This window comes from Anabrus simplex, chromosome 7 (genome assembly GCF_040414725.1).
Source record: "Anabrus simplex isolate iqAnaSimp1 chromosome 7, ASM4041472v1, whole genome shotgun sequence".
NCBI classification, from domain to species: domain Eukaryota; kingdom Metazoa; phylum Arthropoda; class Insecta; order Orthoptera; family Tettigoniidae; genus Anabrus; species Anabrus simplex.
The window spans coordinates 290,525,973-290,542,962 of NC_090271.1; the positions used below are offsets into that span (position 1 = coordinate 290,525,973).

A 16,990-nucleotide genomic window follows, 5' to 3' on the forward strand; every position below is an offset into this window, starting at 1 on the left:
CCTACTTGAATTATATGAGTACTGCAGAAGTAATATCGTTGAGGGAGATTATTATCGTAACAAATGAGATGTTATAAGGAGGAATAATGAAATGAGAAGAATGATGGCTAAGAAGAGATAGATTTCAATTGTGTATTAGTGGAAATATTGAGATTTAAGTGTTTATATTTCAAGAGGTTATATGTAAGAAGAAGATATTACTAAGTTGTATGATATACACTGACTGACAGAGCAAATGCAACACCAAGAAGGAGTTGTCAGAACTTTATGCCAATTGCAGGGTAGACTGACGTCACTGAGGTATGCTCATGATGTGAAATGCGCCGCTGTGCTGCGCACGTAGCGAACGATAAATGGGACACGGCGTTGGCGAATGGCCTACTTCGTACCGTGATTTCTCAGCCGACAGTCATTGTAGAACGTGTTGTCGTGTGCCACAGGACACGTGTATAGCTAAGAATGCCAGGCCGCCGTCAACGGAGGCATTTCCAGCAGACAGACGACTTTACGAGGGGTATGGTGATCGGGCTGAGAAGGGCAGGTTGGTCGTCTCGTCAAATTGCAGCCGATACCCATAGGGATGTGTCCACGGTGCAGCGCCTGTGGCGAAGATGGTTGGCGCAGGGACATGTGGCACGTGCGAGGGGTCCAGGCGCAGCCCGATTGACGTCAGCACGTGAGGATCGGCGCATCCGCCGCCAAGCGGTGGCAGCCCCGCACGCCACGTCAACCGCCATTCTTCAGCATGTGCAAGACACCCTGGCTGTTCCAATATCGACCAGAACAATTTCCCGTCGATTGGTTGAAGGAGGCCTGCACTCCCGGGGTCCGCTCAGAAGACTACCATTGACTCCACAGCATAGACGTGCACGCCTGGCATGGTGCCGGTCTAGAGCGACTTGGATGAGGGAATGGCGGAACGTCGTGTTCTCCGATGAGTCACGCTTCTGTTGTCAGTGATAGTCACCGCAGACGAGTGTGGCGTCGGCGTGGAGAAAGGTCAAATCCTGCAGTAACTGTGGAGCGCCCTACCGCTAGACAACGCGGCATCATGGTTTGGGGCGCTATTGCGTATGATTCCATGTCACCTCTAGTGTGTATTCAAGGCATGTTAAATGCCCACCGCTACGTGCAGCATGTGCTGCGGCCGGTGGCACTCCCGTACCTTCAGGGGCTGCCCAATCCTCTGTTTCAGCAGGATAATGCCCGCCCACACACTGCTTGCATCTCTCAACAGGCTCTACGAGGTGTACAGATGCTTCCGTGGCCAGCGTACTCTCCGGATCTCTCACCAATCGAACACGTGTGGGATCTCATTGGACACCGTTTGCAAACTCTGCCCCAGCCTCGTACGGACGACCAACTGTGGCAAATGGTTGACAGAGAATGGAGAACCATCTCTCAGGACACCATCCGCACTCTTATTGACTCTGTACCTCGACGTGTTTCTGCGCGCATCGCCGCTCGCGGTGGTCCTACATCCTACTGAGTCGATGCCGTGCGCATTGTGTAACCTGCATATCGGTTTGAAATAAACATCAATTATTCGTCCATGCCGTCTCTGTTTTTTCCCCAACTTTCATCCCTTTCGAACCACTCCTTCTTGGTGTTGCATTTGCTCTGTCAGTCAGTGTACATCGATAGAGGATCGTACTGGATAACTATTATAGGGTTAGGCTCATGTTGAGAACAGTGTATTACCAAGAGACCAGCTGATTTGATATCAATTTGGAACACATAGTGACATATGAGTAGTTGTTAGACTCCGCATGCATAATGGTGAAGATGTAAGGATATATAATAAGAGTAATCGACGTATTTAGTGTCTTTCTTTCCCAAACAATCTGTAGACTGAGATATTGAGCTAATTCAAATGAATGGCATGGCAGAATATGAAATGACTGATGATTGTTCGGCACATACATTCGTTTACTATACTATTGATGATTAATGAAAGGTAGATTTAGCTTGTTTCTATTTGCTAATATCACTGATGAACTTTAATATATAGGAGAAATATAATTATGAATATTTCATTTCTAATAACATTTTTGAAGGCATGGCAACATATTTTGGCCATATGAAGGAAACTTATCAAATATCTTGAATCTCACAATTAAAATAAAGTCATAAGAAGAAACCCAAATGCTATATGTGAAATAATAAAATTGGACATGATAGGGCTCCAATTATGAAAATTCCCATATAATACAGATGGTTTTGTGTATGGACGTCAGGATGGTCAAATATGATTGAAGTTAGATGAAAACTAACCAAACTACATGAATTATATTTTCAGTAGGGCATCTTCTTCATAACATTAAACTTAATTTTTCCTGACAGAGGAGTTTAGATGCTACAAGATGGTATTATATAATTCAATGTCATGAAGTTCAGTATTGGATGGATAAGTTTATATCCTAAAGAAAATCCCATTTCAATTGTGAGTCACTGCCAGAGAAAAATAATGTAAATAAGAAATATGGTATCACAGTTGATTACCAGAATTTTTTTTTTGACTTTGTATAGAAGCACATTGTTCTTTTCTCGAGATTATCATAATTTACTTTTCTTCAGATTAGCATGCTAATAAATTAGTATAAATGATAAGTTGGATTTATTATTTATGTAAGATAGGATAAGATAGGTAGAGTTAAGGTCAAATATTAATTTGCGTGGAGGGTTATTGATACTGAACGTCGAATGGGGATGTCCACCAACAAGAATATGATTTATTGAGTGATACTTAGAGGACTGGGAGGCAATCTCTCTCGGAACCTATGATGAATAAATAGAATATTGCTGGGATAAATTTTTTCCTGAGATGCTACCGGGATTATCTTTCACTCCAACTTGGACGCAGGTGGGGTAGAATACTTATAATGATAAACTAATCATCACATGAATCAAAGGAAAGGAATTCAACAACAAAAAGTGTTATGTTAATAATAAAGTAACTCATAACAATGAAAAGAAATGGCGTGTGGCTTTTAGTGCCGGGAGTGTCCGAGGACACTTTCACCGTGGTATTCAGAATTGTGGATCCAGTTGGGGTTCTGCATGGCTGAGGACAGCTTTGGAGAGAATTTTATTAAGTGACTGAAATTTGATGATAGTTGTTTGGGTCTATAATGTTACAATAGTTTATCCAATTCTAAATACTAACCCCTGTTAAAAAATATGTATGTGTAATTTTTTTTATAAATTCACTGGATGTCATATTCCATTGCACTGGGCACAATTGTTTAAACCGATATGATCAAATAAATATTTATTGTATGCTACAGTACCATTGTTCACAGGTGATATAACCATTCAACAATGAATTGCAAAAATATGTCTATGTTTCATGCAAATTCTGTTTTTCACTTTCAGTTTTTGGAGAAAACTAGTGTTATACATAAGCAAATATAGAATTATTCTTTTCAATGGATCTCAAGAAACACACAGAATTAACATCAAGAACACTGATATAAATCATTATGTACAAAAGAAATAATTAAAATCAACGTTAACCTAACCAACCACCTTCCTGTACCTACATAATGCAGAGCCACTAAGCTGTAACTAACATCCTTCATGAATCTGTTCTAATGTTAGACTGAAATTAGAGTAAATAGTTTTAGGTTCAAGGCAAAAGTAAAATAAACAATTGTTTTTATTACAATATCTTACCGAGCAACATGAAAGGTTGTCCGATACCGTCCACCTTCAGTTACTTCAAGCTCAAATTCATCACATGGTTCGTCAAGAGCACAGCTTTCATCTAAAAAATACATGCAAACGAAAATGAATATATACATGGGCAAATATAATACTAGTACTTCATTAAAATATTTAGTGGAGTGATGACAGCTACTAATAGTTTTAAGATGCTGTGTTTTTTTACCAGCCAGGAAATCTAGTTTCATACTACTGTGGAAGACCAGAATTTTTAATAAAATATTTTCCTATATTTCATAAAGCAAATTTAAGAAACATCAATATTGTTTTATGAAACAAGAGACTGTTAATAAAGAACAGTTAATACCAAGTGCATTTTATAAGTACTGTACAAACATTTTTTTCAAAGGAACACAACATTATTTTGAAAATATTGTATTTTGTTTGGATTCTACACATCTTAAACTACTTTTCCACACAGTGACCACCATAATAAGGGCCCTTGTCATAACGGGGCACCAATCTTTGGATGACTATGATGAAAGCCACCCAAAGCAGAGAATGTGATGAAACTGTGTGCTGTCTGTCCTCAAGAATTTTGCTTCAACCACAAAACCAAACATATGTGACGACAGACGAGTGGCCACTACATGGGATGATAGGCACATGTCGACAACCCTTCAATGAACATTTGAACCATTTTTTTCACCATTCCATCTGTCATTGCACTTTCACCATATACCTCACACATTTGGCGATGAATGTCAACTGGTTTAATGTTTCGTGCATTCAAGAAATGAATCACAGACCGTTTTTTGCAGTTGGTGAGTTGATCTACTGACTTTAACATTTTAAACATTCACTACAAGATGACCACACTATGTGAATATCTCCAACATTGCATGTGGCGTGTCAACAGATGAAGGAAGCCATTGCGCACACTTAACATCACAATCGCAGTAGAAATATACAGAAACGGTACTTACAAAATAAAACACCCCTCTAAATAATGAGGACACAGATAAGAACCTGGTCACTGGTTCACGAATGGATTAAATGTTTCCCACATGGAAATCACATATTACAAAAATGGCTTCTAACTAAAAATTCAGTGTTTATCTTAGAAACAGAGGTTATTATACTCCAGAAAGGTTTTTCTACGACTATATCTAATATTTCCTCATAATTTTCATGATTTTCATTGGATTCCACAAATTTTTGTTTACTTTATTTCTTTCTCTATATAATTCTTACTCCTGAAAATAGTCTACATACTCAGTGATTTGGGTTCTTGACTGAATGGTCAGTATAGTGACCTTTGGCTCAGAGGGTACCGGGTTCGATTCCTGGCTGAGTGGGGGATTTTAGCTGCATGTGACAAATTCCTCTAGCTCAGAAACTGGGTGTTCGTGATCATCTTAATACATATCTTCACTTACATATAACACATCCCACTACCAACCTCCAGCTGCCTCTGTAGATCAGTGGTAGAGTGTTGGCCTCTGGATCCCAAGGGCATAAAAAATTCCATTTGACACTCCACGTTGTACAATGTCAGCACGTAAAGAGCTCTGATGACACATTTGGTGTTTACCCGACAAAATTAATTAAAACGCAGCCATAGATGCCCAAGAGAGATTCGTTTAATCTCTCATCTAGTAGGCCTAGAGTAAAACAGAGCATCAAAACTGACAAGCAGACAGCCAGATGGCATCAAATTAAAATGACTATTTACCAACCACCTTGCAAAAACAGTAGAGAATCCCTCCATAGGGAATTGGCACCAGGAAAAAAATTTGGATGTAAAACTTGGTCATGTCCACATCTTGTGCTAACTCCAAGCAATCGGGAAAAGGTAAAAAAGAAGATGAATTGACATACTCAGTGAAATACACTACAAACCTTCTGACACCATTTCTCGTGGAGGATATGGTTTTCATAGGGTAAACGGTTTAAGTACAATGACAGGGCTTTAGAAGTATGTTTCATTATGATTGCACTAAAGTACAAGAAATTCACATAACTATGCGGAAGCATCAAAACACCTTTATATGACCCTAATAAGGCCAGTACCAATATATGAAGCAGAGACATCCACATAATCAAAATCTGACACAGAAACATCACTAGGTTGTTTTTGGGAAAGATGCTGTACACAATTATGCAGCATTTGAAGAAGAAAGATGGCACCACGTAATATGTATGATGTACTAAACTACCAGTTCTGTGGTACAGATTTTGTGAAATTCATAAATTTGAGTAACCTCTATTGGATGGTCATCAGACTAGATGAAAATGATCCTGAAAAATAAGATGTGTTACAAACTGCACTACGTGGACAATGCTCAATGGAATCCAGAAACTGCATAGAGGAGTGGATGCTGCAAAGGTTGAATATAGAAAGTGGACTGTAATCCCAACAGATGGATGGAATGGAAAGAAAACAACCATGTATACAAAGACAGGAAACAAGGAAGGTGAATAGGAACATACATAAAGGACAAATACAATAATAACAGGTTTACCTGGGAAGAAGGAGCAACAGAAGGAAAATGTCTCAATGCAAATCCTCATTGTATATTATCCTCTTCTTCAACACCTTATCCCAGTTCAGGAGTCAGCAACGATGAGTCTCCTCCATTTCTGTCATCCTCTTTCCTTCAAGTACTTTCAATCCTGTTCTTGCATCACAACTTTTGTCTTCTTCTTGGCCTCTTCTCTTTGACAGTGAATTTTAGGTTCTCTATATAGACTCCATTTCTTGCTTCCTCATAATATCTGTTGTGTGTGTCCTCCGTGCCTACAAGCTCCGCAGTCCGCCGAACATAGATGTTTCCAGAGACCACGAGGCAGACTGCAGTGCGCTGACATGATCGTCGGTGACGTCAGCCAGCGCTATAAAAGGAGCAACGTTTCTCGCCTCTCCAGGACTCCTACAGTGTCCAACGACCAGACTACACCACAAGTCAGACACGGAGGCACCCTCTTAAAAATGTGTTCTGAATAGGTGGACTGATTCCTGGCCGTGAGGTTTCACCTCCGGACATTGCCTCATTCATCCTGCATCCCGTAGCCACGTCGAGCACCCATCCAAGCATTCTGCTACTCACTCAAGTCCCCTACAGTGCTCCGACTCCAACAATAGCATTCTGCTATATATGAACACTAGACGCAAGTTCCTTGCAAGTTATACTCCTCCTGTTAGCATTCTGCTAATACGAACTCTCTCTACAAGTTCCACTTGTTATTATACATGACCGATACTTTTCGACTTTCAAGAACATTCTTTCATTTGAACAGACTGTCTCCTCAAGACAAGATTGAATGTATATAGGAATCTCAAATGTAAATATTATTCAGGCCCTCAGCCTACTACCTTATATTAACATCAAACGTGTGCAACTCCACAAGCTTCAACAAAAATTTCATTCTATTTCATGTACATATTGTATAAATGTGTTGAAGCAATAAATTTTTATGTTGTGCCTTGTATACCAAGTTCCTTGTATACAACACAACAAAATTGGCGACGAGGAAAACTTCGTAGTAGGTCTCGCCAACATAACTGGCAACGAGGAACACTCACACGTACGCCCCGCCAATATCAACAATATTGGCGACGAGGAAAACGTTATTAGTGTGTATCGCCAACAATATTGGCGACGAGGAAAAGTTATTTAATTTAAAGTTACACGTTAGCCCCGCCAATAACACAACTTAAACATACACTAGGGAAGCTGACCCACACTAACGTTTTTGTAGTGAACGTGCCCCACAGGCATGATTTGAACAGAGACTCGTGTGTGAACATTGAAGTGGACAAGGTCAATACAGATATTGTAAAAATTTGTAGACATTTTCGGAATACTCAGGTTATTGAATGCAGCAGTTTTGAGAGATACTGTTATACCAAACATGGCCTCCATCTAAACAATTCAGGTAAACGAAAGATAGCAAATATTGTTCTAGATTTTATTAATCTTAAGATATGTACCGGTACTGTAAAACAGGCAACTCCTTTGAGTTATTATAATGACCAGGAAAACTAGTAGAAAGAGCCAGCTGTACTTCAAGCTGGCTCAGTCAACTAGAAAAAGAAACTCAGGATAGTAAGGAATTTCAAGTTACCCAATTGCAACAGTCAAGTTTTAGGGAGGAAGGGGGTCTGAGATTGCTCTTGGTAAACTGTCAAAGTGTAGTAAATAAACAATTAAAATTCGGTACATTGATGGAATCTTATGAGACTGATGTGGTGATAGGAGTGGAATCGTGGTTGAAAGAAGGGGTGGGTAATAGAGAAGTATTTCCAGAAGGGTACACAGTCTATCGTAGAGACCGAGGAGATAAAAAGGGAGAGGGGGGGTGTTTATTCTGGTGAAGGAAACTTACTGTTCACATGAATGGTTTACCGATGAAAGGGATGAAATATTAGGGATAAAATTAGTTTGTGATAATATGGAGGTGGGAATTATAGGAACATACAGGCCTGGAAGAGAGGAAAGAGACATGGAAATCCTTGAGAAAATAATAGATTATACTCGTAAAAACAATAATAATGATATGGTAATAATTGGGGGAGATCTAAATTTGCCTGAAGTTGAATGGAATGGAGCTGCAAGTGAAGCCCATGAACAGAAACTGGCAAATAAGTTAATTTGGGAGGGAGGATCTACACAAGTAGTACAAGAACCGACTCGTCTCAATAACTTACTAGATGTATTCTTGGTTAAACCATGGGAAATTGTTGATAAAACTGAGGTAATTGAAGGAATAGGAGACCATAAGGCTATAATAATGGATGTAGGACTCGTACCAAAAAGGCTTAATAAGAGGGTTACACAAGACAAGAAATTGTACAGAAAAACTAAAGTTGATGAATTTGGGACTTACCTTAAATCACAATTCAGTTGTTGGATAAGTGAAGGGAGTAACGTGGATACACTTTGGGCTAAATTTAAAGGAATCATTTGGGAAGGAGAGAAGAGATTTGTACCTGTTAAGAAGGGTAAAATGACCTCAGACCCTGTTTATTATACAAGGGAAATAAGAAAATTAAAAAGAAAATGTAGAATAGTAAACAGGAAAATCAAAGAGGGTAGGGAGAGTAAACTAGAAAACAGCTAATGAGGGAACTGAAAAGAGTGAAAAAGGAAGCAAAAGAGAATTATATGAATGGCATACTTCAAGAGGGTAATGACCACAAAGGGAAATGGAAAAAGCTGTATTCATATATCAGGAATCAAAAAGGAAAAGGAATCCAAATTCCTACAATGGTGGGAGAAGGGGGTGAAATTTAGTAGGGAATTTAGAGATTCAGTAGATGATTGTCAAGAGTTGGAAACCGAAACAGAAGATAGAGAGGGAGAGAGACAGAGGGAAACAAGAAGCTTCTCATTCACAAACGAAGATATTTTCAGAGAAATCCAAACTGCTTCAGCAAGGAAAAGCAGCAGGAAGTGATCAAATTACTGGGGAGGTATTAAAGACAATGGGGTGGTACATAGTGCCTTATTTAAAATTTCTCTTTGACTATGTCATAAATAATAGTGTAATACCAAAAGAATGGAAGGAATCTATAATAATACCAATTTATAAAGGAAAGGGTGATAAAAGGAAACCAGAGAACTACAGACCAATCAGCCTGACCAGTATAGTTAGTAAAATACTGGAGAGTTTAATAGCAAAGTACATCAGAGGGATATGTGATGATAAAAATTGGTTCATGAGGAGCCAGTATGGATTTAGAAAGAAATTTTCTTGCGAGGCACAACTGGTGGGATTTCAGCAGGACATATCAGATCAGTTAGATTCAGGAGGCCAGTTAGATTGCATAGCCATAGATCTTTCCAAAGCCTTTGATAGAGTGGAACATGGAATATTATTAAAGAAATTGGAGGGAATAGGATTGGACGTAAGGGTTACACGTTGGATAAAAACATTTCTAAATTCAAGGGTTCAGAAAGTCAAAGTAGGAAATAATGTATCTCAGGAAGAGAAAGTTTGGAAGGGAATTGCACAGGGTAATATAATCGGTCTGTTACTTTTCTTAATATACGCAAATGATTTAGGGAACAATATAACATCAAAAATAAGATTGTATGCAGATGACATAATTGTTTATAGGGAAATAAACAACATTGAGGATTGGGGTATGATGCGCAAAGGTATCACCCAAATATCACTATAAAATTTGTCACAAATGGAACATAATAATTGCTTTTACACATATCAAGTGAAAAATCCCTGGCAAATTAAGAAATACCGTCGTTATTTGAGAAATATGAAAACATACTTAAGGCTTGTAGACAGGACTGGTTTATGTCGTACTACGCTGCTGGTGCCGTCTTTTGTTACTTTCTTCAGGTCCAGGGCTAGCACCGTGGAATGGGAGGGCTATGTCTGTGGATTCTCATTATCTTTGTCCATTCGCTGCTGGTGCCGTCTTTTGTTACTTTATTCAGGTCCAGGGCTAGCACCGTGGAATGGGAGTGCTATGTCTGTAGATTCTCATTATCTTTGGCCAGTACAAACAGCAAAATGGAGGTCAAAAGAAAAATAGCATGATCCCTGGACCAATAAATATTTTTATTTCTGTTCGAACGAAAGTAGCTCGATCCCTGGACCAATAAATCACTAGTCCACTGAATTTTTCTTACGTACATTGGCCATATCATTTTGTCGCCTATTAAATATTGCATATCGCGATACAATTCATGAAATGATGTCATTGACAAGTGAAGAATGAAACGAAAGCAAAGAACTTCAGTGAACACAGATATCACACACGAAATTGTTGAAAGTGTAAGACAAAAGACATACGTGTGTCACTGTGAGCGCAACACCAAATGTACTTGCAAAGTAGTAAAGTACGTATTAATATTCTCCAAAAAACATATATTTCTTAATTTGCCAGGGATTTTTCACTTGATATGTGTAAAAGTAATTATTATGTTCCATTTGTGACAAATTTTATAGTGATATTTAGGTGATACCAATGCGCACTATACCCTGAGGATTGTTAAGAATTACAAAGGGACCTTGAAAGTATCCAACAATGGGTTGAAGAAAATAATATGAAGGTTAATGGAGGCAAATCAACTGTTACAACTTTTACAAACAGGAGCTTTAAAACTGAATTTGAATATACTTTGGATGAGGTAGTTATCCCAAAAGATGGCAAGTGCAAATACTTAGGTGTGAGATTTGAAAGTAATTTGCAATGGAAGGGTCATATTGATGACATTGTTGGGAAAGCATACAGATCGTTACATGTCATAATGAGGCTACTTAAAGGATGCAACAAAGAATTAAAAGAAAAAAGTTACTTGAGTATGGTTCGTCCATTATTGGAATATGCAAACAGTGTTTGGGATCCTCACCAAGAATACCTAATAAAAGAAATAGATAGTGTGCAGAGGAAAGCAGCAAGATTTGTAACAGGGGATTTCAGGAGAAAGAGTAGTGTATCAGAAATGTTAAAGGAACTTGGGTGGGAAACTTTAAGTAAGAGAAGGGAGAAAACTAGACTTATAGGATTATATAGAGCCTATACAGGAGAAGAAGCATGGGGAGATATCCGTGAGAGGCTTCAGTTGGAAAATAATTATATCGGCAGAACTGACCACAAATATAAAATTAGAAGAAATTTTAGCAGAAGCGATTGGGGTAAATTTTCATTCATTGGGAAGGGTGTGAAAGAGTGGAACAGTTTACCAGGGGTAGTGTTTGATCCTTTTCCAAAATCTGTACAGATATTCAAGAAGAGAATAAACAGCAACAGAGAAAATAAATGAAATGTTAGAGGGCATTCCACCAGTGCAGGTTATTATAAATAAAAAAATGTGTGTGAATAAATTAATTCCATCCCCTGGTCTAAGGAGTTTAGACAGCCAAAGTAGGGGACTGCCTGTAGGGGTGAAGTACAGTGGGGACTTCGAGGGCCCTGGGACCGCTATGGTAGCTATGAAGGCCCTTCAGGAACTCTGAAAAGTGGTGGCAAAAGGGGCTCTGGTTAAGACGCAGCAGGTCGTTATGCTACTTAGGATCCAGAACGGGTAAAAAAAAAAGTAAATAAGTAAATGCAATGTAAATATTAATCTTATAGCAGTTGTATAGTATCATTTGAAGTAATTCCACATACTGTATATCAGTTGACTATATTTGTAAGTAGCACAGGAGATATTATAAGTAGAATTTTGTAAACAACATAAATTTATTAATGATGACCTGTGTGTTTAATAGAAAACATTGTTAGCGTAAATTGTATAATACTGTATTATAGGAAAATTTTCTTCACTTGTCAATTTAATATTTAGTGCTTGACAATAATGTATTTTAGTGTACCATTTGCCACCGAGGTAGACACCTCATTTGCAAATAAAGAAATTTTGAATTGATTTTGATAACACAATATTGACGACAAGCAAACATTCCAAGTGGTTGCGCCATATCAACAAAATAGCTATGGGACAAAAGTTAGCCACGCCAACGCTTTGCTCCCATTTTGTATTTGCAGTGCCATTCCTCCCAGTGTACGCCCCGTTCGAACTGAGGACATCAAACCAACCTTTCACGGCGCACGCAGCACCTGTTCTCCACTGCATTCTCGCTGCGCGCTCTCTTTCTCTCTCACTCACAGGCGATTGTTGAAGGTCAAGCTTCCAGCTGGTCCCTCTACACGCTGTCTCGCAAGTTGTGCTCACTGTCTCATCAGTCAACATGGCTAGTACCGAGCAATTGGCAGCTATATTACAAGCTTTACAGCAGCAACGACAGCAATTCATGCAACAGCAGCAGTCCGCATTGCTTACGGCCATACAGGCTCTCTCTTCCTCCGCACATAACACCTTATAAGATGTGTATTGTTTAATGTAACGCCTTGTGTAATATAAATGCCTACATCTTGCCTATTTCCCACATTTTGGCTGATGATGACGCAAACACAGCGTCGAAACTAGTTCCAAGTGCAAATACATGTTATAAATAAATATAACATTTTTGTATTGAAAAGGTGGACCGTTTTAAGTTTTTCCTAACATCCTTTCTCAGTTCAATATGGACAAAATGAAATTCCTATGTTTAAATGAAGCAGCCAACCAGGCAAAGTCGTTAGCCTATCATTACTTGGGCTTAAAAATCGAAATTGGGAAAATAGGCAAGGATATAGCATTTATCAAACAGTGCATTACACAGAATTTAACCCCTAATTTTCTAAAAAGCGTCACGAAACAACGTTTTGTTCCTCCCCATCAACAAGATGTTCAGGTTAGGACAAACAAACTTTGGTTAGAAAATGAACTAAAATTTCTCTATAAGAAAAAGTCGTTTTTAAATCATCGCTTATATGAAACTCACTTAGAGGCAGCCACCTTACTCTCAAATGCTCAGTGGAATCTTTTTCAAGACGAAGTCCCAATCAAGTTGTTCAATATTTTGTCCAAAAAACAGATAACACTAGAGAAAAAACTTGTAGCACTTAAAAATAAGGAAAAACACAGCAACTCCCCTCCAAAACCTAACAGCAAACCTAACCTCACAATGACACTCTACAACAATTCCACCCACCAGTAATTAATCTTTCCACCACCAACTTAGATGAGGACGATATAAGAATTCTTTCGAAAGGTCCAAAGCACAACTGGCCCTGTTTCAACTCGGCCCTTACAGCCTCCAAACTCGTAGTTGAATCAGAAGTTGCTATCAGCAAAATGCCATATGAACTACAAGACAAACTCAGAATGGACGTAAAAAAAACAATTAAACAAAAGTTTTTTCTCAAAAAATCACACTGCGACCCCTATCACCAAAATCAACAAAGACTCCCTTACTGAAAGAAAACAAATTCTCAATCTTAAAAAGAAAGTCAAAGACAACCACCTCATCATTACAAAGGCCGACAAAGGCAACACAACAGTCATTATGGATAAAACAGATTACATTCAAAAAACCAAAACTTTCTTAGATAATGACTCCTTTTCAATAGTCAAGAAGGACCCAACACAATCAATTCAAAGGCAATTGAAACAAATTCTAAAGAGCACATCTTTTCTCCTCACTGAACAAGAAAAACAAAAGTTAATTACTATGAACCCAGGCCTACCAACAGCTAAAGCACTACCCAAAATCCACAAAACCGATGTCCCTATTCGACCCATAATAAACTACAGACCAAGCCCCTTATATAAATTATCTCAATTTATCCAACAATTTCTTAATAAACATTATAAATTCTCATCAAATAAATCCATCAGGAACAATTTCCTGTTATGTATGTTTATCAGGAACTCAAGGGAGACTTCATTAGTTAGTCGGAACATAGAAAAAATGAGGAACTCTTCTCAGAAGAACTCTTAAGGTTTCACTTTACTTTGTCCTGCCTGCTGGCTCTCCAGAAATGTGTGCGCGTGTGTTTTTTTATATTCAGGAATCATTCAAGAAGAACACTTTCGCACTGCAAGATATGTGGTTAAGGTTATTTTTAATATGTATAACTTTTGTTTTCTCAACGATTCATTTGTTTCTATATTCGTCCCTGTTTTTATCTCCTTATAAGATGTGTATTGTTTAATGTAACGCCTTGTGTAATATAAATGCCTACATCTTGCCTATTTCCCACATTTTGGCTGATGATGACGCAAACACAGCATCGAAACTAGTTCCAAGTGCAAATACATGTTATAAATAAATATAACATTTTTGTATTGAAAAGGTGGACCGTTTTAAGTTTTTCCTAACATCCTTTCTCAGTTCAATACGGACAAAATGAAATTCCTATGTTTAAATTTAAACATAACACCACCGTTCCTCCATTTTCTGCCTTCAACCCAGAGAAAGAAGACTGGTCAGTGTATTTAGCTCGACTTCAACAGCATTTTATCTGCCACTCCATTACGGATGAGAAGCGCCAACGAGCTCATTTTCTCAGTACTGTAGGAAATACTACCTGCGAATTACTGCAGAAATTAATCCCCGAAGAACAGATTTCGGAAGTTCCTTTCGCACAGCTCCCAGCTCACATAAATGCACATTATGCCAAGGATCCTCACATCGTAGCAGCTCGCTACAAGTTCTTTCAATGTAGAATGAAGCCGCACCAGACTCACACGGAATGGATTGCGGAACTCCTTGGTCTCGCCAAGCATTGCAAATTTAACTGTTCTAAGGATGGTTGTAGCGTGCCCTACTCTGATTCACTCATTCGGGACATGGTTATTCTCCATACTCCCCAAGACAGAGTTCGTTTCGATGCTGTCAAGAGTAGTAACCCTTCTTTGGAAGAAGTCCAGCGTCTTCCCACAGTCTATGAGATGACTACCAAGACTGCAGCTGAAATAGCTACTAAACATGAAGTCGCTCACGTATCCCATACGGCCCGCCAGCATTCTGCTCCTTCGAACTGCCAGGTCGGCTCGCTCCCTGCCAAGCGTTCCCAACAAGTTCCTCCGCGCTCTTCTACGAAGACCCGCAATTCTATGAAAACTCCTCAGCTCCTACCTTCCTGCAGAGGATGTTTTAAGCATCACGACCGCCGTGACTGCCGCTTCTTCAAGTCCACCTGTGATCGCTGTCATAAAGTAGGACACATCAAGTACGTCCCGCCCTGCCAGTACTCATTCTGCGAAGAAAACTCTTCAGAAGACACAACAGGACTTGGAAGTTGATCAAATCAACCTCATTCTTCCTACAAGAAATTCTCGTAAGATCATCATTCCGATCGCTTTCCCAGATCACTCTACTGATTTTCAGTTAGATACTGGTTCGCCTGTCTCCATCATCAATCTGGCTACATATCACAATTTAGGATCAGCGTCCTTCTCTCCTGCTGATGTACAACTTGTTACTTTTAACAAGAAGAAAATTGATATTAAGGGACAAATCACTATTCCAACAAGATATAAAGATATTCATAAGGTCGTTACCTTACTGGTGGTCAATGACTACACTGCATCTAATATCCTACCCATGGATCTTTTCAAATTATTTGGTTTTCAAATACATGACAACGTCAATGTAGTCTCAGACTTACAACCTACCTCTGATGTCACCGATCTCCTAGAGCAGTTTCCAGAAGTCTTCGACTCTACTTTAGGCACAGCCAAAGACTACACAGCTCATATCCAGCTGAAATCAGGAGCCAAGCCTCGTTTTTTCAAAGCACGTCCAGTCCCACTTGCACTTCAAGATCAAGTTACTCAAGAGTTACAGAGATGGATAGCAACCGGTATAGTCGTTCCCGTCACTTCCAGTAAGTGGGCTACTCCACTCGTCGTAGTTAAAAAAGCTAATGGGAATATCCGCATTTGTGGTGATTTTCACTCTACAATCAACTCACAGATTGAAACCGATGTTTTTCCGATTCCCTGTCCTGAAGACTTATTTCGCCATTTAGCCGGTGGACAGTTCTTCTCTAAAGTGGATCTCAAAGAAGCTTATCTCCAGCTACTTTTAGACGAATCCAAGCAGTGCCTCACACTGAATACCCCTCTTGGACTTCTACAGCTCCAGCGCCTACCTTTCGGTGTCTCTTCCTCCGCTGCGATTTTCCAGCGCTATTTAGCACAGCTTACCGCCTCCATTCCTGGTTGTGCTAATTACCTTGATGACATTCTTGTGACCGGCAAAGATCATCAAGAACACCTGCATAATCTGCATCACCAAATTGAAAGAAAATGGCCTACGTGCTAATCTCGCTACGTGCACATTCTTTCAACCTCAAGTTCACTACCTAGGTCACATCCTTGATAAGACTGGCATTCAACCTAGCGAACGCCATGTCTCTGCCATTGTCAACATGCCCGCACCGCAGAACATCAAACAGCTCCAATCCTTCATAGGAAAAGTGAACTATTATAACAAGTTCATTCCACGCTTCACTTCAGTAGCAGCTCCTCTGAACGCCTTACGCAAGAAAGGTGCTAAATTTCACTGGTCTCAGCAATGTCAACATGCCTGGCAGACTATCAACAAGGCTCTTGTCCATGCTGTCAAGCTTACTCATTTTTTGCCCGGTAAGCTCCTCACTCTCGCCATGGACGCATCTGATTATGGACTCGGCGCCGTTCTCTCCCAGAAGGATCATCACGGACAAGAACATCCTATAGCCTTCGCTTCCAAGACACTCAACGAGCATCAACGTCACTACTCTCAGATAGAGAAAGAAGCTTTAGCTATTATATTTGGTATTCGCCGTTTCAACGAATATCTCTATGGCAACCATTTCCTCATAATTACTGATCACAAGCCTCTTGTTCACTTATTTCATCCTGGTAATAAGATCCCTGAACATGCTCTAAGGAAACTTCAAAGATGGTCCATATTTCTTTCTGAC

General features: G+C 39.3%; 1 protein-coding gene across 3 annotated transcripts in view; it reads right to left on the bottom strand.

The window, feature by feature from the left end:
- The window catches only part of LOC136877577 (activating signal cointegrator 1 complex subunit 1), a 148,272-nt gene that overhangs the window by 96,491 nt on the left and 34,791 nt on the right, over positions 1–16,990 (bottom strand). For all 3 annotated transcript variants that reach the window (XM_067151730.2, XM_067151729.2, XM_067151732.2), the window contains exon 3: positions 3,676–3,766. In XM_067151730.2, the coding sequence (XP_067007831.2) occupies positions 3,676–3,766 (91 nt within the window). The remainder of the gene's footprint in view (positions 1–3,675; positions 3,767–16,990) is intronic.